At 38.2% G+C, this 25,673-nt stretch overlaps 1 protein-coding gene across 1 annotated transcript; it reads left to right on the forward strand.

Moving 5' to 3' along the window:
- Nucleotides 1-664: 664 nt before the first annotated feature.
- Nucleotides 665-25,044, forward strand: LOC117294855 (xaa-Pro aminopeptidase 1-like). The gene is made up of 21 exons (XM_033777397.1): nucleotides 665-746; nucleotides 2,196-2,388; nucleotides 3,231-3,294; nucleotides 3,667-3,771; nucleotides 6,833-6,873; nucleotides 7,563-7,614; nucleotides 8,420-8,566; nucleotides 9,048-9,143; nucleotides 10,343-10,424; nucleotides 10,878-11,025; nucleotides 12,168-12,212; nucleotides 12,771-12,857; nucleotides 13,901-13,951; nucleotides 14,370-14,428; nucleotides 15,478-15,627; nucleotides 16,928-16,988; nucleotides 18,153-18,222; nucleotides 19,422-19,598; nucleotides 21,492-21,568; nucleotides 22,487-22,585; nucleotides 23,431-25,044. The coding sequence occupies exons 2-21, from the start codon at nucleotides 2,269-2,271 to the stop codon at nucleotides 23,548-23,550; spliced, it is 1,851 nt and encodes a 616-aa protein (XP_033633288.1). The 5' UTR covers nucleotides 665-746; nucleotides 2,196-2,268; the 3' UTR covers nucleotides 23,551-25,044.
- Nucleotides 25,045-25,673: the final 629 nt, after the last annotated feature.

A 25,673-nucleotide genomic window follows, 5' to 3' on the forward strand; every position in this document is an offset into this window, starting at 1 on the left:
ACACAAGTAACAGTTTTCGTCAGGCTTTCGAGCTACATTGATTAAATTTCACTCATGAGGCATCCTTGTTTCATTACCAGAAATATGTAATAATAATAATATTATGTCCTAGGTATATTGCCCTGGGATGCTATATATTGTATTTGTGATGAATAAACATATAAAATGACACAACTTCTTTAGAACCAGATGATATGTTTCCATGTTATCCTTATTTGATTTTTTGGAGGTTCAGTTCCCAAGCTCCCAACTTAGGACGATTAAAGTTTTTAAATACTCCATTTTTGAGAATGATAAATGGTTGTTAGTTGCCATAACGTCACCCTCCTGCCGACGGCGTAGAGGGTTACGTTATCGCAACTTAATGGTTGTCATGGTCAGACCCACCCCAAAGAGGGGTTATCCAGTTTTGTGAGCCCCGGTCTCGCTTGCTAGGCTTGGCCCAAGACGTCAGTGATCGAAAGTGGATAGTTGGAGGCCCCGCTGTAGCGATTTACAACTGAGCGAAGTGCACTATCCACTATTGATCACTGACGTCTTGAGCCAAGACTACTCGCTCGCTAGCTCTAATGCTCTAATAAAGCAGGGACAGAAATAGGCACAGAGTGCATGCAGCCGACATCGATCCCCAGAGTGAGTACTGTGTGCGATCGTTGGACTTCCGATATTTAACCTGGGAACAAGTCTGTCCAACTAGGAGGAGTGGAGGTTTTAATTGCTACAAAATCTATTCCACAGAAACCTTGGTAAATACACTTTTTCCGTCAAATTAATAAATTTTAATGAACATTTTGTTGTATACGAAGATGTTAACATTTTCGTTAATTACATGCGCCATGTATAGCTACCGGGAAGCTGTTTTTTGCATGTTTGCCAGGCGTTACAGGAGTGTCCCAGTTTCCGGACAAGTGCTTTCGCATAGGATTTAGGAATAGGATTTGTTTTTGTTTTGTTTAATACATACCGGGTATTTTGCCTTATTTTTTTGGTTTGATGATTGCGACTTACCAACTGACTGAGGTGGAACCTTATTAAGTGTCTTCCATTTCATCAGTTGACATCCAGGTTTTTTTAGCAGCTCTTCTTTTAAATTGAAATCGATCTAATTTTGATAATGTTATAAAATTAACTTAGGATTAATGTTTAAACTTTAATGTTTCTTAAATTCTAATTATCTAGACTTTAGTTTTTCACTTTTGTTCAGCAGTGCCATGTACATGTACCTCCCTTGTACAATAAAATTTAGTACACAACTGTCCTGACTTAATACGCTTCCGTACCTGACCCCTTGGTCTAATTGAGTAATTCCCTCCCCCTTTTGTAACCTTGTTTTTAAGTTACATTTGTTATTCATTCAAATCAATTCAATGTCTAACTAATAGGAAAAGTTTCCGTATGGCGCCACCACTTTTTCATTCGAAATAAAATAATATAGTATCTAATTTACCTGATTGATATATCCCTTTTTGTAAAAATGAGTGAAAAAGTGGTGGCGCCATACGGAAAGTTATCCAACTAATAAATTACTAATTTGCTTTTATACCATTTTGAACTGTTGTTCCTGATATATTGGCCGAATAACTTAAAAAATAATAATATAGTAAAAGTATCTGACCTCCACTATTTCTCTGTTATTGTTCTTACCCCTATTTGTTTGTTAGAAATGTGAGAAGTTAATTGCATTTTAAGTTGCCGCCTAAACTACGTGCAGCCGGTTGCTCAAGAGGATTTTAATTTTAATTTTAAAGAATGGAAATTAATGAAGTCCAACATTCACCAAAGATGTGAATCACACACAAGAGCCTAAAGTGGAGGTCAGATAAAGACAGTTTTCAATCAATCATAAACAAAAATCCAAATCAAATAATAAGAAAGAAAAGTGGGATTTAAAACTTTGCATGGTGGAAATATGATATGGACAGGTTTGCGGTAACACCACCAAGTAATAAATAAATGAGTTGGGGTGGTTCTGAAAAGAACTATTGGTTTCAACTCGACGTTATTGTAGAAAGAAGCTAAATTTTCAAAGATTATTTATAGTGTACCTTAATTCTATGCCCCCATAAGCATGCAGATGGCATGTCAGGTTTGTATCAGCTTTTGTTTACAGATAAATGTTTACTTGTTGGTTCATTCTTGAAAAAATTGTAAAACCATTGCGTTTGTGGCAACAACAATCTTTGTGTATTTTTCAGTGGCTGTCTGATCGGAAGAAAAGATCTTTACAGAAGTCGGACCAAGGTATTTGAGTTGCTTCGATCCATCACTATGACGATGAAGAATACAAGTGGTCTGTTGCAGAAGCTTCGGAGTTTGATGAAAGCCAAACAGTACATCGGCTCAGATGCAATCCAAGCGTATATCATACCATCGGGTGATGCTCATCAGGTACTTGACCCTGCCCTCAACTTGATTTATTTATTTATTTACATTACTCATTTATTTATTTACGTAATCTTTAGTTCGGGTAAACTCTGATCAATGCCAAGCACTGCTTTGCTTTTTACAAAAATTGTATGAGTAAAAAACATAAACATATTACACTAAAATTGATAAAAAAGGAAAGACACCTCGGTCTCCTGCTTTAATTAATAGCAAATCTTTACACAGAGTTGTAGATTAAAAGACACATAAAATAGCTATTAAAGGAAGCAGGATATGTTGAACAAAAGGATTTAAAAATACCAATTACTCATTTGAGCTTGAAATGTGCTCCAACTAGGGATGGGATGTATCTAATTATAATGTACTTGAGATTTGTTATAACCAGTGTTGTAGCTAGACCTTTAGTGATGGGCTCTATGTATATCAAGTTTAGTCCACGAGCGGTTTAACAAATTAATTATTATTGTTTAGATATGGGGCCAGCATTGCTGAAGTGCAATCCAGGGGAAATCTGTGCTGGGTAGTTCTGGGCAAGCCCGTCCGGCACCGCCCCCATCGTGGCTAAAAAAACTGGTTATAACTCTCGATCCTACCTAACGTTGTAGAGGATCAAGGGTTATGATCACTCCTAGCTAAGATAATACATTCCAGAGATCAGTGATTTTAGAGTTGGGCCAGAAAGCTCAAGATTGGAGTCTAGGACAAGTCCTGTGGTCATGTTTTTTTTTTTTTTTTTTTTTTTTTTTTTTTTCAATTCAACATCTTTGTCTTGAAAGAGTGATTTTTAAATGTTCGGTATGAGTCTCACAAATATCTTGTATTTGTACTGTTTTTTTTTTTTTCAGAGTGAATACATAGCTGCTTGTGATTGTCGTCGAGCATTCATGTCTGGATTCACAGGATCCTTCGGTTAGTCGTTAGGGACCATAAATATCTCAAACTCTTATCTGTATGCCTCGAGAAAAAAAGGTAGCTGCAAAAAAATCACACTTGTTGAGGTAGTCTTGGTGCAAGACGTTCTTGTTGAGTTGGTCAGCGTCTTTGTTAATACCATAGGCCCCATACACTCAACGCTACATGCAAGAAGTTCTTGTTTAGTTGGTCAACCTCTATGTTAATAACATAGGCCCCATACACTCAACGCTACACACGTCACGACTATTTCACCGATACAGAGGCATTTCTGTAAGCCGTGATCCCACAAGCAAGAACTACCGGCTAGTCCTATGTATTGAGTGTGATTGTGGACTCAGTTTTTAAGAATATCGTATTCATTGACAGGTACGGCAATAATCACAGAAGATGTAGCAGCGATGTGGACTGATGGTCGCTACTTCTTACAGGCCGAACAGCAGATGGATTCCAACTGGACCCTTATGAAGCACGGTACTCACATTTCTTTAAAAAAAATGATAATTTTAATATAAGTTTTCTCGGTCAATTTCGGTAAAATGAGCAGCCAATTTAACCACCAAGCTATTCTATTTCGCGCGAAATCGAATGCTACTAAAAAGGGTCATTAGATTTCGTTTTATGATTAGTCAAATGTAATATTGCGTCGTTCGATTTAACAAAATAATCATTCAATTTAACAATTCATCAAAGCAGCATTCAAATTCGCAGACGCTTCTTGAGGCGTGTGTGTCACGAAAAAGAATGACGATAAGCTAAATTGAACAGAGTGCTAAAGGAATTTGACTCGACTCAAAACGAAATTGAATGGCTGAATTCTGAATTTACAACTGGAAAGGCAAAACGGGTTTAATTCGAACGTGTGAAAATGAAATTGACTGCTCATTTGCCGAATTTGACTGAGAAAACCTAAAGACACACTAGTAATAATAATAATTAGAAGACTTGCAATGCGCACATATCCACCCTGCTGGGTGTTCAAGGCGCAGTAAAACCAAAAAACAAAACAAAGAACAACAGACACATCAAAATTTTGAGGAGAGTTTTGAGGAGAGATTTGAATTTTGTGGTACAAAGACAAGATCTAAGATTAGGTGGTAGAGAGTTCCAGATGCGTGGCACAGCTGAAGAAAAAGACCTGTCACCCCATGAGTGTCGAGACTTGGGTTCAATGAGGAGAAGCATGCAACTTGATTGAAGATTCCTTGACGGAGTGTAAACTTAAAGCAGTTCAGAATTATAGTGGGGAGCCTTGCCATTAAGAGCTTTGTGGACAATGAGCATCAGCTTGAAGATGAGATAGGGAGCCAGTGTAGTTGTTTCAGAATGGGGGTGATAAAACAGGATTTTCTAGACAGTGTCACAATGCGGGCGTTGAAGTCGGGAAATCTGGTTGTTAGACAGACTGTAGAGAAGAGCATTGCCGTTGTCATTTTGCGTCGGTAATAAATAATAAGAATGAAGAATACAGAATTTTGGTTTTACCCATACACCGTTGTGTGTTAGCACTGTGTACTCAGTACTTTCCCCTTACACCGATGTGTGTTAGCACTGTATACTCAGTACTTTCCCCTTACACCGATGTGTGTTAGCACTGTATACTCAGTACTTTCCCCTTACACCGATGTGTGTAAGCACTGTATACTCAGTACTTTCCCCTTACACCGATGTGTGTAAGCACTGTATACTCAGTACTTTCCCCTTACACCGATGTGTGTAAGCACTGTATACTCAGTACTTTCCCCTTACACCGATGTGTGTTAGCACTGTGTACTCAGTACTTTCCCCTTACACCGATGTGTGTTAGCACTGTATACTCAGTACTTTCCCCTTACACCGATGTGTGTTAGCACTGTATACTCAGTACTTTCCCCTTACACCGATGTGTGTAAGCACTGTATACTCAGTACTTTCCCCTTACACCGATGTGTGTAAGCACTGTATACTCAGTACTTTCCCCTTACACCGATGTGTGTTAGCACTGTGTACTCAGTACTTTCCCCTTACACCGATGTGTGTTAGCACTGTATACTCAGTACTTTCCCCTTACACCGATGTGTGTAAGCACTGTATACTCAGTACTTTCCCCTTACACCGATGTGTGTAAGCACTGTATACTCAGTACTTTCCCCTTACACCGATGTGTGTTAGCACTGTGTACTCAGTACTTTCCCCTTACACCGATGTGTGTTAGCACTGTATACTCAGTACTTTCCCCTTACACCGATGTGTGTTAGCACTGTGTACTCAGTACTTTCCCCTTACACCGATGTGTGTTAGCACTGTGTACTCAGTACTTTCCCCATACACCGATGTGTGTTAGCACTGTGTACTCAGTACTTTCCCCTTACACCGATGTGTGTTAGCACTGTATACTCAGTACTTTCCCCTTACACCGATGTGTGTTAGCACTGTGTACTCAGTACTTTCCCCTTACACCGATGTGTGTTAGCACTGTATACTCAGTACTTTCCCCTTACACCGATGTGTGTTAGCACTGTGTACTCAGTACTTTCCCCTTACACCGATGTGTGTTAGCACTGTGTACTCAGTACTTTCCCCTTACACCGATGTGTGTTAGCACTGTGTACTCAGTACTTTCCCCTTACACCGATGTGTGTTAGCACTGTGTACTCAGTACTTTCCCCTTACACCGATGTGTGTTAGCACTGTGTACTCAGTACTTTCCCCTTACACCGATGTGTGTTAGCACTGTGTACTCAGTACTTTCCCCTTACACCGATGTGTGTTAGCACTGTATACTCAGTACTTTCCCCTTACACCGTTGTGTGTTAGCACTGTATACTCAGTACTTTCCCCTTACACCGATGTGTGTTAGCACTGTATACTCAGTACTTTCCCCTTACACCGATGTGTGTTAGCACTGTATACTTGTACTTTCCCCTTACACCGATGTGTGTAAGCACTGTATACTCAGTACTTTCCCCTTACACCGAGGTGTGTTAGCACTGTATACTCAGTACTTTCCCCTTACACCGATGTGTGTTAGCACTGTATACTCAGTACTTTCCCCTTACACCGATGTGTGTTAGTACTGTATACTCGTACTTTCCCAAGCTCTGTGAACAAAATCACAGGCATGTTACTCAGATGGGATTCGAGCCTAAGACCTTTGCAATTCTACAGCAGTGTCTTACCAACTAGACCACCGAGATTGCCTGGTAGCTTGGAGGGTTTGTCCAAAGCATGTGGAATTGAAATGAGGTCCTTTGAATGTTTTGTACTTGGTGTTTATCTTCATTTAAAAAGCCCTGTTGTGCCGTCTTCATCATTCTGATATGGCTTTCATCTTGACAATTGTTGTGATTGTTTCAATTGTATACCAGCCAGAATTCTTGTTTCAGCCTGTTACTCAAGCTTTTGCTTTGGGAGAACCCAGTTTTGAAATAATCCTCACTTTATATGATAGAATTTTTTTAAATGTTCATAATTCTGACATGTGATTTACACAGTTTACTTGAAGAAAGTGGAGTTAGTTTTAGTATTTATGAAGATGTCTTTCTTTTGTTGCCAGGTTTAAAAGATACACCCACACAGGAGGATTGGCTCGTCAAGGTAAAACAGAAATTCGCTTTCATTATAAAAAATTTGAGCTGTGAATGTTAGCGCTGTCTTGAAGGGGAACCTATACCTTTTGTTTCAATTGTTTAAACCTACCCTGTGAAAATTTGATTTCAAAAGGTGGTAGTATTTTTTAGATATTGCCGAAAACCTGGATTAGTTTTATTCGGCGCAGGCAAAATAATTGGTAATTGGAATACCCAATCTCAGAAATGTTTCTGACAGTAATGTTTGTCAAATTAAAATTTTGGGTAAAAGCTAAAGTCTCTGTCTGTGACCCAATTTAAAGTCAAATGATTCTCAAAATGTTTTATTACTATCGAAAGCTGATGTAGGCTTCTAACCAAGCAACTTTATATTGCCATTAAGTTTAGGAGTGGTTACCAAGCGTATAGACGATGTGACCTATGTTTACATTCAAACCGCCCTCTGTTGACAAAACACTATATGCGTCATGTTTCGCCGGGCACTGAGTTGCGTAGTCATAGTAAGTTTGCGTACACTTTCTAGCTGGCTGCCAAAACACAAAGGTTTTGCCCGGCGGTATGCGCGCGAATCATGTTATGGTTTTCGTGTGACGTCAGAGGTCACATCGTCTATACTTTCCCTTTATTTTAAGAATTGTACTGGAACTTCTGTTGAACAGGATTATGCCACTAATTATTGTTTTAACTTTGTTTTAGAATCTTCCAGAAGGTGCACGTGTAGGGGTGGACTCTTTCTTATTGGCAAATGGTAAGATTGTGTTTGTATTCCAACTTGGGATTGATTCTTAGTCAGGATAAGAAGACATTGTTTAAATGCTTGTATGGTTTAAGTCCAAGGTGTGGTCTTGGACCCTTTTTGAAACCCTCATTTGGGCTTAGGATTGGGCTTTTTCAGTTATGTAGAAAATGTAGACTTTCCTGTATGTCGGCAAACAGACAGACAGAGCCCCAGCCAGAGCCTAAACCAGAGCTCAAGTCAGAGTATCAGACAGAGCCAAAGCCACACCCAAGTTGAGCTTTAAGGTCCATTCAAAATAATCGTCAGTGCTTTAAAAACAAAAAAAATCTTCAAAATTACAGCTGGGTGGGTCAAAATAAATAACTCAAATTTAAAATTCAGTTTCTACACATAAAAAATAACAAAGAGAAAAGAAGACTAAATCATTGACTATTCTTATTAGCCCCATAGTCTATTCTGTGGTGGGACTCTTTACCATGATCACTTCTCTCCACCTGGAAATATAATCAGTTTATTTGGGAGGGGTATTTGAAAAACCTAGCAATGAAGAATTATCATGAAATGATACCACCAAAGAAAGTAAAGAAGTGAGTGAAGTAAATGTCTGAATTGTTTTCTTACTACAACAATACATTTTCTGGGCAAATCAAGCAATGATTTTGTTACAAATAGTATACACATATTCGTATTTCAGTTTGTCATATGATTCTGTTGTAAGCTTCTACAGTCTATTCCAGCTAAGCAGATTTGTTTGCTTGGCATAAAGGTTAAATTGCCTTCTGTAAGTCATTAACTGGAAATTCCCTCACTGCAGATCTTTGGAAGAAGTTCTCAACTACTTTGACTGGTGCCGGACTCACCCTGGTGCCAACAGTGGTGAATCTGGTGGACTTAGTCTGGGGGGATGACCGGCCGTGCCCACCCACTGATCAAGTCATGGTTCTGGACACCAAGTATGCAGGTATTGGCTTAAGTATCATTTGATTTCCATTTTTTTTAAATACATTTTGCTTTGGACACAAACAAAAAACCTTGCTACACCAGCCAGCGCCAAGGGATGTGCCCCTTCACTGTAGTTTGTGGTTTTGTGATCCTCAAGAAAGGGCAACTTGTTCTGTTTAAAGTCTTGGAAAGTGCGTTGACATCTGCTCAAGGTTTGGCTCAAAATGCAGAAAATAGAGAGCTTGCACAGATATTGTTGGTACCCTGCACCATAGTTCCGATTCCATCAGTAGCAATGGTGAAAAGGTTAAACAGAAGTCACATGTTCCTTTCAAACATTTTCAAGAAGAAAAAAACATAGACGCACAACCCCAGTAGTATTTGATTAATTGTATAAAACAACTCGATAGTACATCAAAGTCAAATATTGATCAGCATGTTTTTGTAATACTTTTGTCTCCTTACTTCAGTCATTTGAATCTTTTATTTTTGATTTGCAGGTATATCTTGGACGGAGAAGGTGCATAAGATGAGAGATGCGATGACCTCAAAGGATGCCCAGTACCTCGTCTTGACGGCCCTTGATGAAATCGCTTGTAAGTTTCCTCGCCCAAAAGATTTCATTTCATAAAGGGTTTTTTTATAATTTTTATAATTTTTGTTTGTTTATTATCACAGAACGACCACTTCAATTTGAGGGTGACACTTAACTAATTTGGGCCGTCGACCCAAATCAACTGCAACCAGAGGCATCTTGCCATCTATTCCTGGGACTGAAAAAGGGTTACCCCTTTTTACAGTCTGTAAGGATGTAAGCATGGGTATCATCCACTAGGAGCTTGCCTGGTAGAGCAGAAAGCACTACCTACCAAATTTAATATTGCAAGTTGAAAATTCTTTTTCTTGGTGTTATTGTCCCACCATTTTTTTTTTTTTTTTTAGCCCTTCTACTATTGGTCAGATTTTCCAGTGAGGTGACCAACTGATGGTTGGGTTTTGTAGGGTGGCACAGCAGTGTGCAGAACTAGATGCATTCAACACATGATCTTATATTGCAGACTGGCATAGTTTCTGTATCATTCAAAACTACAGTGGATGATTTTGAATAGCCAGATAGTAGATGGGTTGACTATGAACTGTGTATATTGGTCACCGACCAATGGGAAACGCAAACGAGGGCGCCCTACGACATCATGGAAAAATGTAATCCAGAGGGACCTCTCCAGACTGGGCACTGGGTGGTCTGTGGAGGAGGCAGAAGTGACAGCTAAAGACCGGTCTATTTGGAAGCGTCTTACAAGTTAGGCAGCCGGTGCCGAAATGCATGATGCTAACCGATGATGATTATGATGATATTCATTTACCACATGATATCATATTTCAAGGCTTCTATCGAAGGCTCTGTAGCCTTTTCTATGGCTGCCGAGGTCAAATGAGGCCTAAAAACAAACCCCACTTTCCCACAGGTCGCTAGACAGGAATCTTACACCACCCAGTCTTAGCATCACCCAGGGAAAGAACAAACTTTAGCATAGCAACATTTGTTGCGCCTCCTATCATAGACCCAGTGTTGTCTGATTTCATATTATGAAAAACCAAGCCTGGTATTTTGTTCTTGTATTGTTGCAAGGCATGTCATGGTGTGTCATGGCCTAGCGGTTAAACGCACGGACTCAAGCTCTGGTGTTTCTGATCAGCAGAGTGTGGGTTGGAGTCCCAGTCGTAACACCTGTGTCCTTAAGCAAGGCACTTAACATAACTCGGTATTGAATATTTTAATGTTTTGCCTCTGCAGGGCTTTTCAACTTGAGGGGTTCTGATATTGAATATAATCCAGTGTTCTTTGCATATGCTGTTGTTAGCATGGAGAGCGTACAGTAAGTAATAATACTAAGTTCTTGGATAGTTCTTTAACAATGGGCTTCTCAGAGCGCTTGTTCCTTTTTTTTGGACAGGTTTGCTAAGTGTTGGATCATGAAAGGTTACAATCTGTACGGTGTCGTGGCCGAATGGATAAGAGCACCAATCACTTGTGATTCTGTTTAGCAGAGTGTGGGTTTGGGAGTAGGGACACTTTTGTCCCTGAGCAAGACACTTAACTCCATGCTTCTCTTCACCTATGGGTAAATAGGTACCTGTTAGGGCAGAGATGGTTCTCGTAATCGCTTTGTTAGCCGAGTAGCGCATATTTTTTTGCACAGGCTGTATACTCCCCAGGGAGCTGAGATGGTTTAAGGAATGATTTAAGGCCCACTGACAAGGGGTAATAATGTTGGGTGTTTAACATAAAGTGATTATTTTATAATGTTTTTTTTGTTTCCTATTTCCAGTCTTTTTATAGATGATCAGAAGTTAACAGAAGAATCTCGAGCCCACCTGATTCAGAATGGCATGAAAGTTGACATCCATGAGTATGAGGCCATTCAACAGTTTCTGGCTGATCTCTATCCAGACGGAAGCAACACTGGAAAGACATGGGTAAATTAGGCTCTTCCCTTTGCAGAGGAGTGTCAAGGCTCAAATCGGGAATACAATTCCTTAAGACCCGGGTCCTGTAGCTCCAAATGTTTACTGGACCAGAATTTATTTTACAAGACAAGGGGTCGATTTCACAAAGAGTTAGGACTAGTCCTAACTTAGGACTAGTTCTAGGAGATATACAACTTGCATGGATAGTCCTAAGTTAGGACGAGTAACTGGTCCTAACTCGAGATAAGACTAGTCCTAACTCTTTGTGAAATCCATTCCACCCCAGAATCTTCATAAGAAATAACTTTCTACAGAGTTTAACATGTACTTTTTAATTTTTTTATTTTGATCAAGCAGTAAGAGAAGATTATCTCATTTGTGTTGTGGGTTTGAATTTTTCAAATTTGATACTCAACGAAATGGTATTACAATAAAGGAGTGTGCACAGCCGGCAGCCAAATTATCACACAGGTTGCTGATAATGCACATCAACAATCTCTGCAGGTACCTAATAACTTCTGATTGATCAGAAAAAAATATAGTTAATTGTCTTGCTCAAGAACAAAAATGTAATGACTAGGATTCGAACCCACACACTAATGATGCAACTCTGTTTAGAGTATTTCATGCCAATATTGACATCTTGTAGTTAAATACAGTGGACACTATTGGTAATGTCAAAGACCAGTCTTCCCACTTGGTGTATCTCAACATAAACACTTAATAACCAACCTGTGAGAATTTGAGCTCAATCGGTCGTCAGAGTTGCAAGATAATAATGAAAGAAAAAAACACCCTTGTCACACGAAGTTGTGTGCTTTCATATGCTTGATTTCGAGACCTCAAATTCTAAACTTGAGGTCTCGAAATCAAATTCGTGGAAAATTACTTCTTTCTCGAAAACTACGTCACTTCAGAGGGAGCCGTTTCTCACAATGTTTTATACCATCAACCTCTCCCCATTACTCTTTACCAAGTAAGGTTTCATGCTAATAATTATTTTGAGTAATTACCAATAGTGTCCACTGCCTTTAAGTGTCTTGCTTGAACAAAAAACATCAAGACCAGGATTTGACCCCCACACACTGATGATGCAACTTTATTAAGCGTGTTCTATTTTAACATTAACATCTTGTATTTCTTCTATCCAGGTTAGTCCAAAGTCCAGCTATGCTCTTGTCAGTTGCATTCCAAAGGTAAGCTCACTCAAATCTTCATGTTATTTCTTTTTGCAATTTAGGAATCACGCAAAGTGAACAATTGTTAAAGGCACTGGACACTATTGGTAATTGTCAAAGACCAGTCTGCTCTCTTGGTGTATCTCAACATACGCATAAAATAACAAACCTGGGAAAAATTTGAGCTCAATTGGTCTTCGAAGTTGCGAGATAATAATGGAAGAAAAAACACCCATGTCACATGAAGTTGTGTGCTTTCTTATGCTTGATATTGAGTCAAATTCGAGGAAAATTATTTTTTTTAAAAAGAACAACATTTTTCCAGAGGGAGCCGTTTCTCACAATGTTTTATACTATCAGCAGCTCCCCATTACTCGTTACCAAGTAAGGTTTTATGCTAATAATTATTATGAGTAATTTCCAAAAGTGTCTGCCTTTAAACATTGGTTGTACAGTAGACCTCAAAAGGGAACTTTTCCCATGAGATATGGTTTTGTTAAAGGAATTCTTGAAATGAATTGCAGAATCTTGTACAATCATGTTTTATAACTTCTTGGTATCTGTTTTCTTTTGTAGCGGAAATGCATTCTACAAGGAACCCCAGCGATGATGAGTAAAGCTGTCAAGAATAAAACAGAGATTGAAGGAATGAAGAATGCTCATGTAAGATTTAGTTACTTCTATTCCACTAAGTATTGTTTGAAGCTTTGCATGGTGTGGAGAGATAAGAAGAAACTATAAATAAGTAGTAAACTTGCGGGTACAACCATGTGTAAATCTCTTAGGGTGAGTGTTGGCTCTGAAAAGAGCCGGTTGGGTCTCGACATTTCGAGCAGTATACTCTGCTCGTCTTATTATAGTTTCTTCTTTTATTCCACTGTTTAAAGCCTTCATGAAATGTTGGTAATTGTTAAAGACCAGTATCCGCACTTTATACGTGAAATAACCAGTCAGTGAAAGTGAAAGTTCAACTGGTCATTATATTTTGTCACTGTTTTCCAAAATTGGCTTTTGGACTAGTGAGGTCAGAACTAATTTCCGTCATCTCTATACTAACCATGTTAAAGGAGCGTTACAGAATTGGTAAGAAACAAAAATCGTGAAGATCACAGATTAACATAAAACTTACACAGTCTAATGAGGATGATAGTTGAAAACATCCCTTGAAATATTTCTGTCTGAAAGGTCATATTTGATGAGAAATAAATAGTCTAACGTCGCGATTGGAGTTTATCGCTCAGTGAGCGTTTTATTTATTTTTATTTTGGCATCTTTGCAATGCAAAATTTGTAATCGGTTTTTCACTATTCTCTCGTGACTCAGATGGCCGATCGATCTCAAACTTCTACAGGTTTGTCAGTTCATGTATATGGTGGATTACATGCAGTGCTTACACTGCCAGCAACTGTTTTGTTAGCAAAAACCAATTCTGTAATGTTCCTTTAAGCTTTGTGCAAATCTGTGATCATTTATATTTTCAATCTTACAAGAGCATCGGATTCATTTACTCGGACTCGGACTCATACTCTGATCAGCAGAATGTAACCAATGTTGAGCACCCCTGTGTAGTATTTATGTGATTATTTTAGGTTTTTGAACACAATTATGGTTTTTGCAGACATTTTTATGGTCATAAATTGTAAAATCTTTGACATTTATCTCAAGATAATAAATTGATTGTCTTTCTTATTTCATCTTTTCTGTAGATACGAGACGCTGTTGCGCTTTGTGAATATTTCAACTGGTTGGAAAAAGAGGTAAGTTTTAATAATTCAAAAATAGTTGAATGAGCTCAAATAATTGTAGATGAAAATTGTTTGTAAGTTACAATAGAAAGAAGATTTAATAGATATATTTGTTGTCCCTGATGCAAAAATAACATCTATAAACCGCTGCGGTACCAGCTGCATTCGAACTGCCTTCAGCTACCTAGTGGTAAGTGATTTGCCTGTGGATTTTTTTTTTTACGGAACTCAAGAAAGTATCGATTACACAGCACTTAATATACGCATCGGTGTAAGTTTTTTTTTTTTTTTTGTTTTTTTTTACGGAACTCAAGAAAGTATCGATTATACAGCACTTAATATATGCATCGGTGTAAGTTTTAAAAACAGAGATATCATATATTTTATCACAAGTCAATCAAACATTTCTTATTGCATTATTTGTTCTCAGGTTCCAAAGGGTCAACTCACTGAAATATCAGCCTCAGACAAACTGGAACAGCTTCGAAGGTAGGTAATGCTTGGAAAACGTAAAAGTTGTCAACAACTACATGCAAAAATGGCCTGACCTTGCAACCCCAGCAGAGTCTTTCTTGAAGCCTAAAAGAAAGACTCTTTGAGAAAGATTCTACTTAGGTTTAAACGTCAGGCCAATAACTGTTGTACCGGCATGCAACTTTACAGCTGATCAGCTGATTTCCTTTTTTCTTTTCAAAACAGTGCCATAGAAAACACTGCTCAAAAATCCATTTCCTCATTTTTGCAATACGAAAGTTGCATGTTTGATTTTAACTGCATTTGTCATTTTGGTTGGTAATTAGTTTGCATCGGGTAATTCTATTTTCTTAACAACAACAGCATTAAAATAAAACAAGTGGCTTAAGCCTGGCACTATCAAAATAGAAAGTCAAATCTGGACGAACAAAAATTAAATGAACTTTTCCTGAAATTTACAGGGAAAACAAATATCTATATTCACAGCAAAAGAAACACTTTTGAGTGTTTCTTTAATCTTCTAAAACTCTCATTGCATGTTAGTTGTTTGACAACTTCTTAAATTATCACCTCTTTTTTTTTAATATTATCTTTTCATTAAAGACACTGGACACTATTGGTAATTGTCAAAGACCAGTCTTCTCACTTAGTGTATCTCAACATGTGAATAAAAGAACAAACCTGTGAAAATTTGAGCTCAATTGGTCGTCGAAGTTGCGAGATAATAATGAAAGAAAAAGCACCTTTGTCGAGACCTCAAATTCTAAATCTGAGGTCTGAAATCAAATTCGTGGAAGATTTACTTCTTTCTCGAAAACTACATTACTTCAGAGGGAGCCGTTTCTCACAATGTTTTATACTATCAACCTCTCCCAATTACTTGTTACCAAGTAAGGTTTTATGTTAATAATTATTATGAGTAATTACCAATAGTGTCCACTGCCTATAATACAACTTGTTCTCCCTTTTTTCCAATTAAAAAAGATCTGTGTAATTAATTATACCTGCTTTACCATTTTACAAACTTCTTGCAGATTTAATTTTATTTTCTCATTTTCCCACAGAGAGCAGGAGGATTATGTCAGCCTTAGCTTTGCCACGATTTCTAGCGTAGGATCAAACGGTGCTATCATTCATTACAAAGCAACACCAGAAACAGATACAGCCCTCAACACTCATGGCATGTATCTATGTGATTCAGGCGGACAGTACAGGTACATGCAAGTTACTTCTTTTACATTTTTGCATACAACTGAACCTCAAATCGAGAACCTATAAAAATGTTGGTTGTAGATGAAAAAAAAAAACATTTTCAAAGGCAGCCATAAGCGATAAGATCTTTTTTTTTGTTTCTTTTTTCTTTTTTTCTTTTCTTTTTAAAAACTGTTTAAAAAAAATAGCTATTGGAATTTACTTTATGTGTGTTCACCTCCCGCAACAAGACAAATTCCAGTCTTTTTCATTTCTTCAAAATCTCATCCCTGCAATAGGAATGGAGGCAAGGCAGCATGTTTCGCAATAACTATGTGTGGGGAGGTCAACTTTTTGTTACAGGTGTTTAATAACTGGTGCCAATCAATAAAAAGCAAAAATACTGCACAATTATACATTCTGTATTTTCCATTAAACCTATTATTATTGTTCTCAAAAAGAAAAATCTTACAAAAGTAGTTCACTTCTACCTTGGAAAATAGGTGTCAGAAATGCATCAGAGACCACCACAGAGCTTTTAAAATAACACGAGATTCCATGGCCCTTAGGCGGGCCCTTGACCCGGGGCGTAAGGAACTTACTCCCACACATATTTTGGAGTCTTATCATTTGCGATAAACTGAAGAAAAAAAATGTCCTGTTTTTTTATCATCACCCATTCTCATTTCTTGATTTTTATAGGGGGGGGTTGCAGTTGACTGCTCATGTCTAATGAGCTAACAAATGAATTTTCTTTACTTCAAACATAGTTGTGTCATAATTATTTCATAAGGCCACATAATAAATAAAAATTGTTGATCGTCCCCGCCCGACCATTCAAAACCCCCCGACCCCATTTTATTTTTTTTATTTTTTATTTTCCCATGTCTCGACATCTCTTGATACTTTTACTGCCAAGATTTTTCAGCTGATATTTTTTTCAAATTGTACAGGTTTGAAAAGATTTTAAAGAAGGTTTTTATTCACGTTGGCAAAGCAAGAACAATTCTTCAAATATTTACTTGGGCTACACTGTGCTTAGTTGTTTGAAAAAGTTTACAGAAAATGTCATCTAGGAGTTTAATTTGTTTGACAAAACTATTGAAAACATCAAAAACACACAAACCCTCTGTTTTATAGTGATTGTGATGACTTCTTTATTCTTGATTTCATATTTGGCATGTCAACACAACTTTATAAAAAATAATTTAAAAATTTCCCTCCCTACCTCCCCCATCCGTTAAAAAAAAAAAACAATCAACAATTATTATTATTTTTATGTGGCCTAAAGATTGTTTTGTTTTTGTCTGTTTGTATTTTTAGAGATGGAACAACAGATGTTACCAGGACGATGCACTTTGGGACTCCATCAGCGTATCAAAAGGTATACAACCCTTGTTTTTCACATCCCAAGCTCCAACGGGGCATGTTGTTGCCGAGTGGCAAAGCGTGCTGACCTCAAGCTCTGGTGATTTTGATCAGTAGAGTGTGGGTTTCGAGTTCCAGTCATGACACATGTGTCTTTACAGTGAGACAGTTAACTCGTATTACTCTGCCCTTCGGATGGGACGTAGGTCCAGTGTGTTGTGTAATGAAAAAAACCAGTACACTCAGGCCAAATAACAAAAACTACGAGTTGATCATCTGGATTTTTCAAGAAAGAGGAGGATGAGGGCCTTACTATTTACTGTTTTTTTTCAAGATGGCCGCTAAGTATTTCAAATCAAACAGGCCACCAATTCTTCAGTTTGAATCAACCGCAAACTTATTTATACCTATTAGTTGCATGAGGACCTGTGTTAGCACTAACACTAACAGGGTATATTAACACTAAAAAGATTTGCTGGTAGGCATTCACTAATATTGCTTTATGAAACAGACAGTTACAAGTGTTCGAGAGCATGAAGTTAGATTCGGGAAAAAGCTCCTAGGCCAGTCCTTTTCGAAAAATAGTAAATAGTTAATAAAAGGATGCGGCCCCCAAAAAAGGATGCGGGCGGGGACGATCAACTTGTTTTTTATTTTATTTGGCCTCATCGTTATAAGAAGGGGTTCACCCTGGTGTTTTCTGGTATGGTTGGCTGCAGATTGCACCACAGCAACTTGTAAACCATTACATGGTGCTTTGTAAATAATGGGTCTTTTAACATAGCTCCACATTCCGTGTAGAAAACTATTGAGTGCTTAAGACCCCCCACTGGTGTGATAAAGGGCTGTAGAAGAACTGCGTTTTAAAAAGCGCCCTCATTGAGGTCAAAGAAAGACTTCTCATTGGTTGCGAGCTACATGTATGTGTGGCACGAACACTCTTGCGTAATTTGTCCTTGGGAATAATGGCTTTTGCCAGGTGTCTATCGATCAGTAACCTCATTTTTTGTCTGCAACGTTTTTCTCAAAGTCTACATAGTGGGCCTTAATTCTATTTCAAATGTAGGTTACAATTTTCATGAATATTTGTTATACTTTTCATGAATGTATGTAGCAATGTATTTTGTATTTTCAATTGATTCTCTGTGCTGTTGAAATGATGAAATCTTCTTATTTTCAGGAATGTTTTACCCGAGTACTAAAAGGGGTCATCTCTCTAGCGACTTCTGTCTTCCCCAATGGAACCACAGGTATTGAAAATATTATCAAACTAGCAGACCAATACTAACCAATTTTAAACTCATGTCAGTGCAAGAAGAACGTGAGTATTCATAGTGCATAAGGATTGGTTTGTACACAGTGCTCTGCGAGCAAAACTTTTTTCTTTTTTTTCATTTTCACAAAATGACCTATCTGTTTAATAAAAAAATTACGAATTAAAAATAGTTGCAAGAATGAAAATACATTGACAGTTTTGTACAGATAAAGTGTTCAGCTTTTTTTTTGTCTCAAAGAAAATAATAAATAGCTAGCAGACCCTGAAATAGCAGTTTGACAAACAGTGAACTTCAATGGCATTCTGCACCCTATTGACCCAATACATCTGACGTCATCATCAGAGCTATCTTGGATGCGCCATACTGGTGGGCAATGTCACTGTGTGTTACTCAGTAAGTCCGCATTTTAGGCGACGCGGCATTACACACGAAAACCCTATTGCCCACCACAGTGGTGAGCGTGGCACAGTCGCAGCGTGTGACGTGCGTGCAAGGGGTCAATATGTTAAAACAGAAGCCAAGTACCCAGATATCAGACAAAAGTGTAAAATTTCACAGAGGTGCCTGACGTCCAAACTGTATGTTTGACTGTCGATGCTGCAGTGACCGCAAAGGTGGTGCGGCATGTTTGTCCGACAGCCGGGTATTTAAAGGGAAGGTACATGTTTGGTAATTACTCAAAACAAATGTTAACTTAAAAACTGACTTGGTACGAGCATTGGAGAGCTGTTGATAGTATAAAACATTGTGAGGAACGGCTCCCTCTCAAGTAGTATAGACTTTGAGAAAGAGGTAACTTCTCACTAAAGTAATAAAAGACTTATTCCAATCTGAAAGCACACAAAATCGTCCAGCAAGGGTGTTTTTTCTGTCATCATTTTCTCGCAGCTTTGATGACCAATTTAGCTCAAATTTTCACAGGCTTGTTACTTTATGCTCGTGTTGGAGTACACCAAGTGAGAAGACTGGTCTTTGACAATTACCAAACGTGTACCTTCCCTTTAAAGCAAAAGTGATGGCATTAGTGCGGGGTGGTATTGGGATTTTCTCAAAAACATGTTTTTTTTAAAAATGTTGACGAGAATGGTCAGTTTGTGGTACGAGGGGCAATTTGCTCGTAGATCTCTTGCGGGTTTTGGTCTTAACTCTTTGTTTCATGTTCCCTCTTGTAGGTGCTATGGTGGATTCGTTTGCCCGTAGATCTCTATGGGAAGTTGGTCTTGACTACCTTCATGGGACAGGTCACGGAGTCGGTGCTTTCCTTAATGTTCATGAAGGCCCTCAGCAGATTAGTTCCAGAATCACTGCTCATGACGCAGCTCTGGAACCCGGTATCTTCATGTCAGATGGTAAGCTCTTCTACTCTGTTAATATTAGTATATATTTCTGCTAACGAAACCAAGGATGTAATTTGTGTGTTTACCCTTACAACAATGTGTATGAGATGAGATCAATCTTCTCGCATTTAATAGTGCTTACTTGCTAAAATAAAAACAGTGAAATGCATGTTAAACTGTTCCTGGGGCCGATTTCACGAAACTTTACGCAACTGTGTAAGTCCACTTGCGCAACGTTTATGGCGTAAGTTGCTCCATAAATGTTGCGCAAGTGGACTTACGCAGTTGCGTAAAGTTTCGTGAAATCAGCTGCAGGCCTCAGGAATTTTTTTTCTCATTTTGATTCTGGTCGTGTAAAACAGAATTCTAGTCCAGTATCAATGTTAAGCTGCAAGCGCTGCAGTCTTGAGGATCTTTGGGTACTTTTTGTACCACAATTAACATAGCCTTGCTCAAGGCAGTCGAATGATTCCCTCCGAAAAGACGCCACTGTAAACCCACCCGTATACCCTGTGCGTGGTGCTTGCGATCACACCGCATGGCCCACCCGTATACACACTGTCACATCGTACAACTACTGTGCACACAAGTCATCGGCACTCGTACCACTAACCGCATGTGGAGGCCGTCAGGCCGACGGCCTTGTCGGGTCTGTAACTTCCGGGTTTAATGTGTTGTATTGAAAAAGTGGAAAAAATTGGGGGGGGCTCTAGGATATGCTAGTATGCAGCTCATGAATATGTATATCTTTCGTCAGACCTATCAGACAACACAGGATGTGAGGCACATGAATTATTCATTTTGACGTCCAATCAGGCACGCCTATCATGCTCGCTGAGCGTCCGTGGTGGTGGTGTGTGATGTAGACATGACTGTCTCGTCTTTCGCGGGCATTATGGTAATGAGCTGACCGTGGGAACTTATTATAGTAATGAGGTCAGTGGCTTCAACGCAGAATCTACAAGGCTGTCGGCCTGACGGCCTCCGCATGCGGATAGTGTACGTGGGCATCGTGTCGTGCGATGTTACGCACAGTGAATACAGGTTTTTTTTATACAGAGCAGCGGTCTTTTTTTCGGAGTGAATAATTCGACTGCCTTGAGCAAGGCTACAACTAACACAATGTCCACAGATTTACATTACACTTGCACTGTTTGAAGATAATACTAGTAGAAAGCGTACCTTAAAATATTAGTTGCTGAGGTGCTGTAGTTTTTGAGAAGTGAGTAAAACAATGTCATGAAAATACGTTTTTACATGCTAAAAAATTTTTTGTCTCATGATCACTGAGGCGAAAATTGTTTTCATAACAATGTTTTATCCATTTCTCAAAAACCTACTGCACCTCAGCAAGTAATATTTTCAGGGAAGCTTTCTACTATCATTATCTTCAAACTGTTTAAGTTTAGTGTTAATCTGTAGACATTGTGTTTTTTGTCTAACAAAAAGTACATAGACCCTTTAATCTTCTTCATTTGTGCATGCTGGAATGCCGTGCGTTATCAGTCTTGTAGTCAGTGGGTGCGTTCGATTAGCTTCCCTGGGTCAACCCGCGATGCTCACTCGGGTGAGCCCCTGACAAGAGCTAATCAAACGATCACACTCGCCCTCTCGTGGTGACGGCATGCACCTCAGGTCAAAGCTATTCGAACGTACCGGGGCAGACCGGGTCGACCCAGGGAAGCTAAACGAACGCACCCTATGTTGTGTGTTCACTATACAGTCACGCGGCCCTTCCCTGTCAAAACAACCTAAATTGAAAATCTTCTTTACTTACATAAAGTAATTCCTGGGCTTTTTTCCCTTTGTAAGTTTCAAAGTCATACTCTAGCTCTTTATATTATTGAAAAAGAGAAATTTGATTTTTGATGGTGCGATTTTCTAAAATGTTATTATATTTTTCAGAACCTGGATATTATGAAGATGGGGAGTTTGGCATCCGGATTGAAAATATAGTACTCATTAAACCTGTTGAAACAAAGGTACTTCAAAGGTCTTCTTGAAATAATAGATCATATACTGTGTCTGAATTAACGGCTGTGACTATGGCATGGTTGTCACATCAACATGCATTGAAGCATAGTATATCCATAGCAACACCCTAAGAAACAGCCGCAGCTGTAGCCACTGCTACTGATTTATGGAACTGATTCCTGGTAAGACATGATTTAGTACTGAAGAAGCGCATCTTTTGGACAACCTGGTCTCAATTTGGACACCCACGTCTCAATCAGGGCACCCTGGTATAATTGGTACACCCCCGTTTTAATTGGGGCACCCTGGTTTTAATTGGGATACCCTGCCTTCAGTTTGGACACCCTGATTTCAATTTAGACACCCTGTTCTCAATTGGGACACCCAGGCTATAATTTGGTCACCTGGTTTTAATTGGGGCACCCTGGTTTAAATTTGGATACCCTGCCTTCAGTTTGGACACCCTGATTTCAATTTGGACACCTGTTCTCAATTGGGGCATCCTGGTTTTAATTTGGACACCCTGGCTTTATTTTGGACGCCCTGGCTTAAATTTAGACCTTGTTCTCAATTGGTACACCCTGGCTATAATTTGGACATCCTGGTTTCGATTGGGACACCCTGGTTTTAACTGGGACACCCTGGTTTTGCTTCAGTTTGGACAATCTAGTGTTAACTGAGACCCCTTGGTTTATATTTGGATACTTCTGTTTCAATTTACTAATTTGGAGAATTCTAGACAAACCAACATAACAGGTAGGGAACCAGGCTAAGGAACGTTATCAGAGCCAAAATGTTTGGTGTTGAGTTATGACATTCTGAAGATCAATGATGGATTCGGTTGGGCAAGTGGCAAGTGTCAACTTCCATTTCACAAAATAAAACGTGTGCTTTTAATGTCCTTTTTGATGTTTCGTTTGTTTCAGTTCAACTTCAGAAAAGTTGGTTTTCTGACATTTGAGACTGTGACTCTGGTTCCGATTCAGTCTAAGATGATTGATCCATCACTGCTCTCAGAAAAAGAGGTAAGTAGTTCACTTTCCTTCTCAAGAAATTCAGATTTATCTACTCTCAATTAACGTTTGTCAATGGTCCTTTATTTGTCCTTTAAAGCCAGTGGACACTATTGGTAATTGTCAACGACCAGTTGTCTCACTTGCTGTATCTCAACATATGCTTAAAATAACAAACCTGTGAAAATTTGAGCCCGATTGGTCGTCGGAGTTGCGAGATATTAATGAAAGAAAAAACACCCTTGTCATTTCGGGAGCTCAAATTCTTACCTTGAGGTCTCGAAATCAAAATTCGTTGAAAATTACTTCTTTCTCGAAAACTACTCCACTTCAGAGGGAGTCGTCTCTCACAATGTTTTACACTACCAACCTCTCCCCATTACTCATTACCAAGTAAGGTTTTATGCTAATAATTATTTTGAGTAATTACCAATAGTGTCCACTGCCTTTAAGCTTAAAAGGTCTTAACCAAGGGTGTGGAAAGTATAGATCAACACATGATGACGTGGCGATCTAGCGGCAGCTGTAGCCAAATCTGCAACTTCGGACAATGACTTTTTGAAAACAATTCTTTATTTAAAAACAATTCTTTATTTGAAAACAATTCTTTATTTGAAAACAATTCTTTCTAAAAGCAACTCATCATCATCATCTGTGGCGCCTCGTCCTCGATTCTAAGGGGGCGCACTCCTAGAGTCGTCTCCATCACCTGTTCTTTTTCAATTGCTGCTATTCTCAGCTCTCCTACACTTAGTAAAAGTAACTGATGTCATAACTTTTTTAAAATGTTTGCCCAAAAATCTTTCCTGAACAAATTCTTAACTACATGTGTTTCAACTTTTTGAAATCTCTTTAAGGTTTCTTGGTTGAACAACTACCATGCCCAATGTCGCGAGATTGTGGGGGCGGAGCTTAAGAAGCAAGGGAGGACTGAAGCTCTGGCCTGGATGTATCGGGAGACAGAACCTCTTGGTTGAGCTGAACGTCTTAGTAAGTCAATATTAATCATCAGACTTAAAACCCACCATCTCATGGCCATCAGTTCTTGTCAGTCGATTGTTCTGAAGGGGATGTTAAACAGCTACTTCAGCCATAAAAATTGTCAATGAATATAATTTTGATATTTTAACTTTTTTTTTTTACTCTGAATATTTCAAAATGATTGATCAAACAGTAAGGCCCTAACCTCACGGTTTTGAAAAACTTGACACATTTACTGTCGTTGAGGGCATGCGTCAAAATGACAATACTTTGATGTCATTTGTGGGAGGTTGCTTTTGTTATTCCTCCATGCTGCAGCAAAGCGGCTATACAAAACAGAGCTCCCACAAATGACGTTACATGAGTGACGACTCGATGGGGCTTTTTGCGAATATTTTAGAAATACAAGGGCTATCATAAGTTTTGTGTTTATTTTATAAAAATTCAAATTTGTTTACTCTCATGTGAACACAATTTCCTAAATGAATTTCAGCAAAGATCACTTGTTGCCTTTTTTTGTTCAAGTTGATCTTAAAGCTTTGGATATACTATCTGTGATTGGATCCATAGTATGTGTGAACAATATCCGATAATCTCAGATATTTTCAGTTATTCCTTTGCCAGTAAACAAGAGAGAAATTAGTCCTTTTTTGTATATAAACTGAGTTCAATTGTTTGAAACAACAAACATCTGATGCATCTTTGTCTGTGACATGAACACTTTGGGTCTGAAATACATGGGATTAGAACTTGAAACATCTAATGAAACATGACAGATTGGAATGAGGTTTGGTTATTCCCAACCTGGCTTGACCTTAATTTTTATCTAAGACTGGGCTAGTTACTTGTGTTTTTTACGAGCTCGCTGAAATTTTTACTAGCCCATGAAATGTTTGGAAAGTACGTAACGCAGATTTTTTAAACTACACAATGTACTTCCGGCTAGCGGTATGATCAAACCCTGCCAAAGACCAAGGATTTACCATTCAAAAGTTTGATAAGTTTCTTATGAGTTTGAGGATTTGAAAGAATGTTTTCCACATGTGTAATAACTTTTACAGGTTCCATGTCATTTTTTGTTTCGGTGGAATGTTTCAGTAGGGGCAATGAGAATTTAATGTTTCGTCCCCTTCCGATATCAATTAATTTAAATATGGATTTCTTCTGGATGTTCCTAGTACCTAACTCGGATAATTTTTGTAATAGAAACATTTAACAAAGTGCCTTTGCAGCTGAAGAGATTGTATCAATCTCAACTAAAATTTCATAAACACATTAATTGTTAATTTCTTTAAAGAATTTGTGAGAACTTAGTATAAGAAACATAATTTTTTTTTAAGAAAGAAAACAAAAGTACTCTTACAGTTCATTTGTAGTCCCTTGAGGATAGAAATTTTGTTGTGAATGTTGCTTTTAGAGGCCCTGGACACTTTTGGTAATTACTCAAAATAACTGTTAGCATAAAAACGTACTTGGTAACAATCAATAGAGAGCTGTTGAAAGTATACAACCTGGTGAGAAACAGCTCCCTCTGAAGTACAATGTAAAATAGTTTAAAAGACTGAAGTCTTTTTTAGGCACATAAATTTGTGCATCAAGGGTATTTTTTCTTTCAATATTCTCTTACAACTTCGATGACGATTAAGTTCAAATTTTCACAGATTTATTATTTGATGCATATGTTTGGATACACCAAGTAAGAATGATCTTTGACAAATATCAAAGGTGTTCAGTGCCTTTAGGAGTCGCAAATAACATCAAATCATTTCAAAAGATCTTCATCAATGTTCATAGTTTCATTTGCTTTTATGAAATACAAGCAGTAGTTTATAGTTTTGTACTGTAAAAAAAAAAAAATAGTTGTAGGAATTGTCAGCCAGGAAGATGTGTGGATGGAACATTTTGAAAGATTTTTAAATTAGGAAGAAATTTGTATGAAATGGTTATAATGTGAGAATTTAGGATGAATTGCACACAATTTTTTAATGTGAGAAAGGGATGCACTTGTTTTGAAGTGCATGTAATTTTTAAGATATCTGAGGTGAAATCTGTGTATAACACAGTATTTTTAAATCTTGTTGAATAATGCATGATCTTTTATGTTCATGCTGAATTAACA

This window comes from Asterias rubens, chromosome 9 (assembly GCF_902459465.1).
Source record: "Asterias rubens chromosome 9, eAstRub1.3, whole genome shotgun sequence".
Classification (NCBI taxonomy): Eukaryota; Metazoa; Echinodermata; class Asteroidea; order Forcipulatida; family Asteriidae; genus Asterias; species Asterias rubens.